The following is a 13,180-nucleotide window of genomic DNA, read 5'->3' as shown; positions in this document are numbered from 1 at the left end:
AGATGAACACAATACCTTTATTTATTTTTTAAATGTGGTGCTGAGGATCGAACCCAGGGCCTCACATGTGCTAAGGCAAGCGCTCTACCTCTGAGCCACAACCCCAGCCCAAGGTAACCAAATATTGAGTTGGGTTTTGAAGGATGAGGTATTCACAAGGACATGGATGATGGGAAAGTGCATTCCAAACCCTGGGAACTGAAAATGCCAACTGTGGGGAAGATGAGGCTGAGATTCCCTCTATCAAATGAATTAATGAAAGCTTATGTGGCTGGAGAATTGTAGAGGCCAAGTTACATAAGGTTTTGTTAAGGACACCTGTCTTTATGATGGATTTTTAGCTTTAGACCCAGAAAGGGGCCAGCATACGAGAGGATGTGTATACTCAGCTCTGAATATGGGATGGGTTTTTGTTTTTTTTTTCCCCTCTACCTATCCCAGAATCACTCTAACCTCTCAGAGATAGGAGGACCACTCTTTGTCTTAACAGCAAATGAATAAAAACATTTTTAAAAATCCTGTCTCATCTATAATCCTTTGTTTTTCTGATGATGCAGTTAAAGGTGTACTGCAAAAAAATTGGAAAATGTAAAGATCTAATCATCTTAAAAATACTGATGTGTTTCAAAATCTATCTGAGCAAATAAACAAACTGGAAATTCCGTTTCTGTAGCCTGCTTTTGTCACGTGAGTCTTTTATTTATTTATTTATTTTTTTTTTTAAATTTTTTATTGTTGGCTGTTCAAAACATTACATAGTTCTTGATATATCATATTTCACAATTTGATTCAAGTGGGTTATGAGCTCCCATTTTTACCCCATATACAGATTGCAGAATCACATCAGTTACACATCCATTGATTTACATATTGCCATACTAGTGTCTGTTGTATTCTGCTGCCTTTCCTATCCTCTACTATCCCCCCTCACGTGAGTCTTAAGACATGTCATAAGACTTTCTCCTGGTCATTAAAATATTCTACAAAACTTGATTTCTCATAATTGTATATATTGTTAAATGAACCAGTCTTCAGTGGAGATATTGATATACTGTACAGTCTTCTAGTTATCACACTGAATTGAAATTTCTTGTATTTAAATCATTGTCCTCAGTTCTGTTTATTTCCATAAACTTAATTCCTACAGGGGCATGACATAGTCAAAGCAAAGGTGTAACTATTTTATTATCTTTCTATTGTTTTAAAATGAACCTCACTGAGGTATAAATTAATAAATTATGTACAGTGAAGAGCAACTTCGTAGTTACCTGGAGAGGTAACCAAATTTTTTTTTTTTTTTAATGTAGAATTTAATGAGTTTTAACAAATGTATGTATCTTTGTGATCATCACCCCAATTTCAAATATATAATTTTGTTTTTACTTTTTAATCTACTTTATTGGGTTCGATTATTTTTTATCACTCACATTGATAATTTTCCTTCCAAATAATTATGACAAGTTTCAGATAATACCAGTGAGGGCATATTTTCCTGGACATTGAATATCTTTTTCTCATTAATTTTTCCTCAACTTTATGACAGTTACAGATGACAAAAACCATACATATTTGCAATGTATAACATGATGTCTTGATATATGTGTATATGGTCAAATGATTCATTCAAGCTAATTAACATGTCCACCATTCTTCCAAACTTACCTTTTTTTCTGGTGGTAAAAATATTTAAGTTGTATTCTCTTTGTATTTTTCAAGTGCATACTATATTAATGCTAATTATAGTCACTGTGCTCCATCACCTATAAGTTTATTGAACAAAAAGAAAATCACATCTTGTTTTTGTGTCTCTGGTTAGGAGAAAGGTGAAAGATTTTTCTCTTTCTTGACTAGTTGTAAGTCTTGCAATCTCTCTTCATGTTGCATGTTTCCATTCTGCTTTGGTCTTAATGTTCTTTTCTTTTTTAAATAAATCTGTATTTTTTAGTTGTAGTTGGACACAATACCTTTATTTTACTTATTTATTTTTATGGGGTACTGAGGATCGAACCCAGGGTCTTGCACGTGTCAGGCGAGCGGTCTACCGCTGAGCCACAACCCCAGCCCTTAATGTTTCTTTCATTTGTTGCTGTAAGTTCCTCAACCTTGTCATATTTGCTGCATATATTTTCTCTAAAGTGTCCCCCTTTCCCCCTACCCCAGTACTGGAAGCTTTTGGTTTATTTATGTCATGCCTTTTGATGTTCTATTTTATGTACTTCTAGTTTTTCTAAGGCTATATTAAGGTTTTTGGCCATCTGGAGTTTATCTTAGCTTATGTGCTTAAAATCAATTTTAGATCCTCAGTGATGTACTAGAGGCATTGCTTTTGTTAAAAAACAACAAGGATTCCTTCTTCATCAGTCTTATGTTTTGGCCACCTAATATCAGTGTGCCACAGGTTTTTCACCAGGTAACTTTGATATACAGAGAAATATTTTCGCTTGTATCTCTCATTCATTTAGACTAAGCCCCCCTACCCCCAAATGGAATTACTGTGTTTATGTAGAGGGACATTTTTAAGGTCCTATCTTTCTACCTTCTTGAAGTTGTCATATTCTTTTTGGTGAGGTCTTATGGCAATATAGCCAGGCTAAGATGAAGAGAATCCATTTTGAAGGATTAATTTGATTTATTGGAAAGGAATGGATTCCACTTGGAAGGAAGAGCAAAAGTAAAGATATAAACTATAGAAGATGGAAAGCATGTTTGGTGTACCTGAGCAGTTTGTTTATCTGGGCCCTTGGAATAGGCAGGAGACTGGTAGAAGACGTGCATTGGGGCCAGACCACAAAAGAAGTTTGAACTATTAGGTAGTGAGTAGAAGAGCACAGAAGGATTTTGAGTATCTAGCTGGGCTTCAGAAAGATTGGCCTGGTCTACCATGAGTGCAGTGTTGTTGTTTTTTTTTAAATTTTTTTTAGTTGTTGATAGACCTTTATTTTATTTATTTATATGCAGTGCTGAGAATCAAACCCAGTGCCTCACACATGCCAGGCAAGTACACTACTGCTGAGCCCCAGCCTCAGCCCTGAGTGCAGTGGTTTGATGGTGGTGGTGGTGGTGGGGGGTCGAGTGGGGATTCTCAGAGCCTGGCTCCTCCTTAGGGAGATGTTCTCATCTGGGTGAGTTCTAATAGAACTCAATGCTGGCCACGAGAGTCAGCTGTATCCAGGAAGGGTGGAGACATTTTGGGAGCCACACTGCTTGACAGATGACTTGAGGGCTGCGGATATGACGGAGAATCTGTGAGAAGACACCTACCTTAAGAGGAAGGGCTGGTTTTAGAGATTCTGAGTTGGATGGGGGCTGACTGCTCACCCAGAAGAGAATGTCGGTACTAGGATGTAGGCTTGATGATTCTTTACGGGTGGGCTTGCCAGATAGAATACAGAATGCCCAGCTGATTTTAATTGCAGATAAACAATGAGTACATTTTTTAGTATAAATATATTCCCAGTATTGCATGGGACATATGAACATATTTCTACTGAAATAATTATTCATTGTTTATTTAACTGAGCACCTTTTTTTTTTTTTTTTGGTGTATGTGTGGGGTGCTGGGGCCTGGTGTGGGCTAGGCAAGAGCTGCGCTACTGAGCTACATCTTCTAGTCCCTGTGTCTTCTATTTTGATTTGCGAAATCAGACGGCCTTACTTTCTAGGCCCTTGAGAATCTAAGTGCAGAAAGGCTTAGAGAAGAATCCAACCTAATGTGATCAGAATAAAGACTCAGAACCAGCATTTCGGTTAATTAGATCTTGAATTTGGCTTCATCTCATCCTAAAGTTTCCCCTTAAGTCTCAAGGGATGATTAAAAGAAAAAGAAAAGAAAAATGCTCAGGCCATGTGGCAGTGGTGAGGATCGTCCCGGTCTCTCGATTTGCTCAGACTGTCCCCTTTGGCAGGCATGAACATATGACAGACCTCCCTAAGCAACTTAGGAAGACCCTGTCTCAAAATAAGAATATGGGCTGGGTATGTGGCTCAGTGGTTAAGTGCCTCTGGGTTCAGTCACTGATGCCTATATATATATATATATATATATATATATATATATATACACACACACACACATATGTTTATTTTAATAATCTGCTGTCATTTAAGAAGATGTTTCATGACCTTTGGTAACTAATCAAGTACATATTACTCTTCATATCTCTGAATGTTAGAGGCTCTGGATTCTAGGAGTGGGACAAACAGCTGTAATGTGCTGTGTGTGTGTGTGTGCATGTGTGCAACTTGCTCACACTGGATTGCTTGGGTGCTTGTACATGCACAACAGAAATCCCTAGAAAGATGCTCAGAAGCTGCTGGGAGTGGCTCCCTGCTGGCGAGGGTCATTAGGGGATCGAGAATAGTAGTGTTCCAATAGAAGGAACACTTCTCTTTGCTGTTCTTTATATTTTGAATTCTTTTTTTCTTAGTATATACATCCATCACCTTTTGAAATACACTTTCCAAAAGCTGGAATGTGCATTTACACAGAAAATGACAAAAAATTGCTACACAGTTCAAGAGAAGGACAGTGCAAAAGGGACAGAGAACATGAGGACCACCAGGGCGGGAGGTCTTGTCTGTCTTGTTCACTGTGGCCCAGTCCTTGGAATAGTCCCAGGCATGTGGGCGGCATTCAAGACCAATTTATTAAAGGAATAAAAGGCTGGATCAGTCTTTTACGGATCAAACCACAGAAAGAGAATTTTGTGTTTTTCAATTTTCATCCCTATTTGAAAGAGGCAGTAAAGGAGCTACATACAGTATGTCTTCCAGCGTCAGCTCTGCCGCTGGCGTGGTCATTCCCAAGCAAGAGCTAGCAGGAGCGATGGGAAGGAATGATGTTGGTGTGACATCAGCGAAGGAGAAAGCAGGGCCGGAAGGATGTTTGCCTGTGACAGCATGGGAATAGATCCAGGGAGGGAAGGCCAGCAGAGCCTGGGACCCCGGTGATCAAAGGACCAGAGCTTCAGGGAGCACAGACGCCCATGAGATCCAAATCCTCAGAGACGACACTGGATGTTCAAGGCATAGGACACAGTGATGGTCCTTCTGAGGAAGGGGCCTTCTGTACCGAGACCCTCATACCATTTTGGGGTTGTTTGCATGTGGTCCTCTCAGATCAAGGCTGAAGGATGACCACTCAATAGCTTGGTGCTTACAGGACCTTCATTCGGTTGTATCAGGGTTGGAATGACCTCTGGACCTCTGTTCTGATTCCCTTTCAGAATGCTGTTTCCAAGTATGGCTCTCAGTTCCAAGGTAATTCCCAACATGATGCCCTGGAATTCTTGCTCTGGTTGCTGGATCGTGTCCATGAGGACTTGGAGGGCTCATCCCGAGGGCTGGTTCCTGAGAAGGTTGGTGACTTGCTAAACAAATCATTGTATAGGATTCTCTTTCTCCTTCTCCTTCTTCTTCTCCTTCCTCCCCTCCCTTCCACCTCCCCCTCCCCTCCCCTCCCCTCCCCTCCACTCCCCTCCCTTCCACTTCCCCTCCCCTCCCTTCCACCTCCCCTCTCCTCCCCCTCCCTTTCCCTCCCTTCCCTTCCCCCTCCCTTCCCCCTCCCCTTCTCCTCCCCTCCCCTCCCCCTTCCCCTTCCCTCCCCCTCCCCTACCCCCTCCCCCTCCTCTCCCCCTCTCCCTTTCCCTCTCCCTCCCCTCCCCGCCTCCTCCCCTCTCCCTCCCTCTCTTTTCTCCTCCTCCTTTCTCCTTTCTTCTATGAATGTTTATTTAACGTGGATTCCTGTGTGTTCTGGCTACTGTACACACAGTGCTGTTCTCTGCTTCCTTCTTTGAGCTCTTGTTTCTTCCCCTTGCAGTATGTCTCATCCTTCCTCATCCCCTCGAGGTAGTGTGTAAGGTTTCACTTTGAATCATAATTTGAAAATGAAAAGAATGTGTTTTTGGTCTGTATTCTTTGCATTCATCTGGCCCTCCGAGGCTGAGCGTCATGATTTGCCATTTCAACTCCACCAATGCTTTCTCAGTTACATATCTCATGGGGCAGCAATTCCTAACCTTTTTTCCTCAAGATGCAGGATGGATGATTTTTACACATGTGCATTTAGCATTTGCAATTTCGAGGAAACCTCAGACCTTTGGGAGGAGGAGGAAAGCATTCCACTAATTTATAATAGCCACAGTTAATTGATACATCAGCTATGTTCTTTATGGAGTTTGCTAAATAAAGATCAATAATGGCTTATGCTTTAGAGCTGTCCTTTTATTTTCCACTTAAGAGAGTAAAAGTGAGTGAAATTATGAGTGAGCAAAGTTATTGTAACAATATTATTGAATGCACACGCCTATAATCGCAGTGGCTTGGGAGGCTGAGGCAGGAAGATCTCAAGTTCAAAGACAGCCTCAGCAATTTATTGAGGTCCTAAGTAATTTAGGGAGACCCTGTCTCAAATAAAAAATTAAAAAAATGGTTTGGGGATGTGGCTCAGAGTTTAAGTGCTTCTGGATTTGATCCCTGGTGCCAAAATTAAAAAAAAAAATTTTTTTTTGAATAATCTGCTGTCATCTAAAAAGATGTTTCATGACCTTTGGTAATTAATTAAGTACATAAATACTCTCAGTATCTCTCAGGACTGATCCAGATGTAGCTAGGAGAACTCCTTTATTAATTTTGCTTTGTTTTGTCTGAACATTTGGTTTCTAACTCACAAATCAAAAGGAAAAAAAAGTCATGGAAAAGATTTTGATTGGTCCATCCCAGTTTCCCATCTCTTCATGATTTTCTTGTAGCTCACTATTTTGGAGTAATAAAGAATAAAGGGCCCAAGAAGCTCAGGCTTTTATTCTTTTTAAAACTCATCCACATAGATAGCTAGTCTTTGAGTTTTTCTCTTTTAAATGTGAAGGTCATCTGGCGCAGTGGCTCATGCCCATAATCCCAGCAATTTGGGAGACTGAGGCAGGAGGATAGAAAGTTCAAACCAGCCTCAGCAACTTAGTGAGACCCCGCCTAAAAATAAAAAGGCCTGGAGATGTTGCTTAATGGTAGAGTGCCCCTGGATTCAGTCTTCCATACTATGATAAATAAGCACTAAATAAAATCTGCAACGTGATCACTTATATATGTCTCATATATTAGATTGGGTAACTTTCTTAAAGCCACCCAAAGAAGGGACAGAATCAAGATTCTAGCTCAAGAGAATCTGGCTTAAAATTCTGTTGTTTTAAAAATCATCACTCATGGGACTGGGGCTGTAGCTCACTGGCAGAGCATTTGTGAGGCCCTGGGTTTGATCCTTAAAAATAAACAAATAAAATAAAGGCATTCTGTCCATCTACAACTACAAAAAATTGAAAAAAAATCATCCTAATGACTCCCCATCCCAAAAGCATAGCCAGTGATTACCTGGAAGGACCTCCAAGGTTACTCCAAGGTCACTGTGGTTCCTATGGGCTGTGGGGGTAAGGGCGGATTTTTCTTTTATTTACAATGATTTTGTTTATCTTATTTAAACTCTTTTGATTGTGAGTGATAGAAATGTAAATTTATCCAACTTAAGGAAAAGCATTTGTTGCCTTCTGTAACCTGCAAGTCCAAGGGTTGAAAAGTGGCTTCCGGCAGGACTGGCTCCTAGGACTCAGACAATGTCACCAAGGTCTTTGACTCACCCTGTCTCTCCTCTCTGGCTTTTCTGTGTCACACTGGCTCTGCCCACATGGTCACAAGAACCTCTTCTGTGATGCTCCCATAGTCTTCAGAGCGTGGGATTCCAGAGAGCCGCCCAGGAACGAGTAGATTGCCCCAGCTGGTTCACAGGGCCATTCCTGGCATGTGGCCAGAAGAATGGGATATTCTGAATGGGCACACTTGAGTCATATGTCTGTGGGGGTGAACGTGGCTCAAGGAGAGCTTTTATAGGATCAGAACTTTTTTCTCCCCAAAGAATAGAATGCTCAGCAGATAAACATGTGTCCACTGCACTGTCTCTTCTGTAAGTTCAGCCTTTTCACTGCTGTGGCTAAAAGACCTGATAAGAACAATTTTAGAAGAGGAAAAATTTATTTGGGGGCTCACGGTTTCAGAGGTTTCAGCCCATAGAAAGCTAACTGCACTTCTTAGGGCTCCCCGTGAGGCTGAACATCATGGCGTAAGAGTATGGTGGAGTAAGAGTATGGTGGAAGGACGTGATTCATATGATGGTAAGAAAACAGAGAGATTCCACTTGCTAGAGACAATACACCCCAATGGCATGCTCCCATTGACTCACCTCCTTCAGCCACACCCTACCCACCTTAATTCACTGATTGGGTTAAGGCTCTCATAACCTAAGGCTGGGGACCAAGCCTTTAATACACAGGCCCTTGAAGGATATTCTGGTTACAAATTATAGGAACAGACTTCCAAGTTGCCTTTCATTTTTTTCCTTCTGTCCTTTGGTAGCAGGAAAAGTCACTGGGCTTAAGAAGATCCCAGAGAGATTAAGTAACTTGCCCAAGTCACACAACTAGTAAATGGGAGAGGCGGGAAGGACCTAAATCTAGGAAAATAGCTCCATTCCAGGGTTTCTGAACCTCAGCCCTTTTGGCATTTTGGGTCAGATAAGTCTTTGTCGGGGTTTGTGACTGACTGTTCTTTGTAGCATCTGTACTGTCTCTTCCCACTAGATGCCAGTGTAAATCCCCAGTGAATTGTGCACATCAGCACACAAAATATAAATATAAATATAAAAATAACCAAAAAGTGTCTCCAGACATTGCCAGATGTGCCCCTGCAAGGAGGCAAAATCACCTCTGTCACCAGTTGAGAAGCCCTGCCCTAGAACTTCTGTTCCTAACAATGGTGCACCGTCCCATGATGTCTTTAACATCATGTTGAGTTTATTTAAGCCAAGAGGACCTGTCAATAATTCCTTTCCATATCTTTTAAGACTTCAAAAAAAAAAAAAGGCAGACATATTTGGTCTTCCAACTTCCTTCTTATTTTGGGATGAAGGAGATGCTGGGGATTGAATGCCAATACTTGCCGGGCAGTGCTCTAACCACTGAGTACCATCTCCATTCCCACTCCCAACTCCAATATGTCCCTCTACCATATTCTCTATCATGCAGCCAGATCTCCACAGGAAGGAAATTAGATCATGTCACTCCCCTGCTTTGTATGGCACTTAGAATCTAGACTCCACCCCCAGTCTGCTGCTTTCTGTCCCTCAGTGGGCCCAGTGTTAGGAGCATGGCATTCCCCAGGCAGAACCAAGGCGTGGCTGTTGGTCAGAGAGAGGAGCTTATCCAGCCCTTACTTTGACCCAGTGAAACCAGAAGACTTTTTTTTTTTTTTTTTTTCCTCTGTCTTGTGGTCATGTCAAAGCCTGTTCTGAAATTTGCTCTCCAGAAATAGGGCTGCCCAAGGAAGCCAGCCTCTGTTTGCTTGAAGGTCGAGAGCAGAGCTGTTGGGATTATTTGGCATGAAACTTCAGTTTTCCCTTTTGGAGAAGGAAAGCTGCTATTCTCTGTGTAACTCTGAATGATCTTTTTCTTTTTGAAGTTATTTTTGTTTTGAGGACATAGGAAAGCCATATAGCTAGAGGTATTTGTAACTGGAATAGAAAACATAAGGACCCCTTTCTTTTCCATTACTTTTAACAATTCTCAAGTGTTTTCACCCTCTCCAAAAGGCATATTTTTTACTACCCTATCAACAGCAATACATAAGAAATCTTTGTGGTCATCTGTTTTCCGGAAAATACCATTCTTGTAGAATAAAGGAGAGAGAGCTGGGGAGACAGCCGGCAAGCTAACATGTATTAAGCATCTACTGCGTGCTAGGCAAAGGGCACACATGCCATCTCTTGATTTTCACAATAGCTGCATGATGTCGAGGGAATGTTATTTCTTCTAGGTGTAGAATGAAGCTTTGAGAGATGCCCCAAACTAGAGCCAGGAGCATGACCTCGTGGTCCACACTGCATGGAGGACTGTCCTGCTTCTCACCCTGGCCTTGTTCAGGATTTTCTTTCCAGACCCCCATCCTAGCTGATCCCATCCACAGCCACTCCCAAAGTCTTCCATTGTCACCTGTGAGGAAGCATCCTGTGCTCTTCTGAGTTCTTTTGGTTGCAAAGAACTCAGCCCATTTGAGCTGACTCGAGGGAACTGAAGAGTTGGCCCAGGAGGAGCAAACAGCAGGCTGAAAAAATTTCAGGTTTGAAACAGTCAAGGATCAGACTGCTCTGGGACCATGAGGGTATCTCAATAGCCTGGACCCAACTGCTAGAAGGAACGTGGTCCGCCCATTGGTCACTTTACCCATGATTCATGCCCAGGGCAGGAACATCTCATCCGTGTAGTAGCTTAGGCTGTGGACACGTTCCTTTGTAGGGGTGAGCAGGACCCCTGATGGAAGAGCCCTCCTCACCCAGGGACTGGATTCAGGGTCCCAAGAGGGGGTGCTACAAATGAAGATGGAGGAGAAAGTCCCAGGCAGGCAGAGCATTACAGTGTTCATGCTGGTCCAGCATCACTTCTCCAGGGCCCTACATCTGTTTGCAGCCAGATGTCTCTGCCTGGGTGTTGAGTTACCCTCACACCCCACGTGTCCTTCCCAAGCCTGCTTCTCCTCTTCTCCTCTGGTTTTCCTACGTCTGTTTATGGAGTGGGTATTCTCCAGGGGGTGCTGGATTGGAACTCGGGAGCTGGTTGTGTTTATCCCCTTCCTCTTCCTCCCTCTGCTCCGGTGCTGGGTTATGAGCTGAGCACACGGGGCATCTTGAACCCACCCATTTCTTTTCTCTTCATGGCTCCTGCCCTGCTCTGGGTCACCTAGTTGTTACCTGTGCCCTTGAGCCTTTTAACCCGTGTCCTCAAACTTAGCCTTCCTTGCCTGGGAATGGCTGTCAAGTTAAAGCATCTCTCCAAGCACCTGTTAAAACCCATCAGAGACTCCACATTGTGCCAGCCACCTCCTACACAGTGTGTGTGTGTGTGCGTGTGTGTGTGTGTGTGTGTGTGTTGTATGATGTACATGTAATATATGTAATTAATAACATGTAAATAAAATATATATATATATACTTTAAAGCCTCAAAACAGAGCTATCAGATTGGTATTAGGACCCTCCTATTACAGTTGGAAAGGTGGTGTAGTTTGTGTTCCCCAAAAGTTCATGTGTTGGAAACTTAATCCACAAATTCATGTTAGTGGATTTGGAAGTTGGGCCTTTGGAAGGTAATAAAGATTAGATGAGGTCACGGAGGGGGGTCCCCAAGACTGTATTTGTGGCTTGGAAGAATGACACAAGTGAGTGAAAGACCTTGGGATGCCCTTCACTTTTTTTTTTTTTTTTTTTTAATTATTTAGTTGTAGATGGATGCAGTGTCTTTATTTTATTTATTTATTTATTTTTGTGGTGCTTCACACGTGCTAGGCAAGTGCTCTACCACTGAGCCACAACCCTAGCCTCTTTTGCTGTGTTGTGATATGGCAAGAAGGTCCTCACCAAAGGGCAATGCTGTGCTTTCAGATTTTTACCACTCTCTAGAATTTTGAGCTAAAGAAACCTCAATTCTTTATAAACCACCCAGCCTCAGGTACTTTGTTATAGCAGCAGAAAATGGATGAAATGGAGCAAATAAAGAGTAACTTTGAATGGATCAGAGATGTTGAGTAACTCAGATAGCCAAGTACTAGTGTAGGGATTTTGAATCCACCATGCTGACTCCTCTGAGTTTGTATTTTTTTTTTTTTTTTTTACCACTGAGCTACATCTCCCAGCCCTTTTTATTTTTTGAGACAGGGTCTCACTGAGTTGTGTAAACCCTTGCTAAGCTAGATCTCCAACTTGGTGATCCTCCTGCCTCAGCCTCCTGAGTAGCTTGAGACTATAAGGCATGCAGCATGATACCCAGATCCGGAGTCAATATTCTTGAATGGGGTCTTTGGTGTTTCCTGAAGTAGAAGCACAGTTCCTCAGGATGTTGAAGGCACCAAATGTGGCACCCGACTCTTTCCTCAGCCATTTTCTACTTCCCTAGGTACTTCCTGTGTTTTAGTCAAACTGACCATAATAAAATATTGGGACGAATAAGAGTGACCTTGTCACTTATTTGTTCTAATAGTTTATTATGAAAAATTTCATACCATGGAAATGTTGGATTAATTATACGGTGAACGCTCACACCTACTACACAGAACCTGCAGTTTGTTTACTAAATCTACTTTATGACACATTCACCCATCTGCCCGTCTTTCTTTTCTAGCTTATTTTCTGATGCACTTTGAAGTGAACTGTGCACATCAGCACACTTTACCCCAGATAGTTCACATGTATTCCTTCCATCCTCAGCTTTCAAAAATCCTTCAACAGTCATCTCAGATTCCACCCAAGTCTTCCTCTGTCACTCACTGCCTGTTCTTCTAATCAATGTTTATTTTCTCTATGGGAGGATATCCCACAAGCACTGAAGAAGCACCAAAAATTATGCTCAGATACTCAAACAGTAAATAGGCATCTGCACAGTTTCCCTGTGACTTCCTGGTTTCGGGGGATGGGGGACGATTAGGAAAAAAGTCTAACAAGACTCCTTGAAGGGATCAATGATGAACAGTCGAGAAACACTCATCTAGGGCATGTTTTACGGTGGCCTTCTGGATGCTCTTGTAGTTTAATTTTATATCTTACTAATTAGCTTTGTGGTATGAGTGGCTTTGATTCTGGGATTGCCCTCAGGGACAGACCTTTCAAGGACGGTGATTTTTGCATAGCAGGGCTTTCATGAGTAATTGTGTCTCATGTTGTAGGGACTAATAATGCAAGGGGTTAAAAATAAATTTAGAGAAACTAGGAACTTGGAGTAATTCCTATTGGGAGTGGTAGGAGTCCAGAGGAAGTTGGTGGCATTGGGGCAGGCAGAAGCCCCCAAGATTGGATAGCGAGAAAATGACCCCCAAGGATATCGGATCCAAATATCTCCATCTTCTAAATCTTATTTTATATGGAATAGACTCTGCAGAGGTGTTTAAGTTAAGGATCTTGAGCTGGCGTGATTATCCTGGATTATTCAAGTGGACCTTTAAAGCAATATCAATTAGAAAAGAGGCAGCGATTAGAGACACACAGAGGGGAAGACAAAGCAGAGAGAGAGAGAGTCAAAAAAGACTAGAGTGACGTGTCCATAAGCCAAGGAATTCTAGCAGCTGGCCATTGTTGGAAAAAAGCAAGGAGTGAA

General features: G+C 42.0%; 1 protein-coding gene across 2 annotated transcripts in view; it reads left to right on the top strand.

Annotated features, from left to right (window-relative positions):
- Usp43 (ubiquitin specific peptidase 43) overlaps window positions 1–13,180 on the top strand; it is a 70,652-nt gene that overhangs the window by 2,612 nt on the left and 54,860 nt on the right. For both annotated transcript variants that reach the window (XM_027946943.2, XM_027946942.2), the window contains exon 2: window positions 5,226–5,357. In XM_027946943.2, the coding sequence (XP_027802744.2) occupies window positions 5,226–5,357 (132 nt within the window). The remainder of the gene's footprint in view (window positions 1–5,225; window positions 5,358–13,180) is intronic.

This window comes from Marmota flaviventris, chromosome 17 (assembly GCF_047511675.1).
Source record: "Marmota flaviventris isolate mMarFla1 chromosome 17, mMarFla1.hap1, whole genome shotgun sequence".
Classification (NCBI taxonomy): Eukaryota; Metazoa; Chordata; class Mammalia; order Rodentia; family Sciuridae; genus Marmota; species Marmota flaviventris.
The sequence above is the reverse complement of the archived record's forward strand: the minus strand, read 5'-3'. Positions and strand labels throughout refer to the sequence as shown.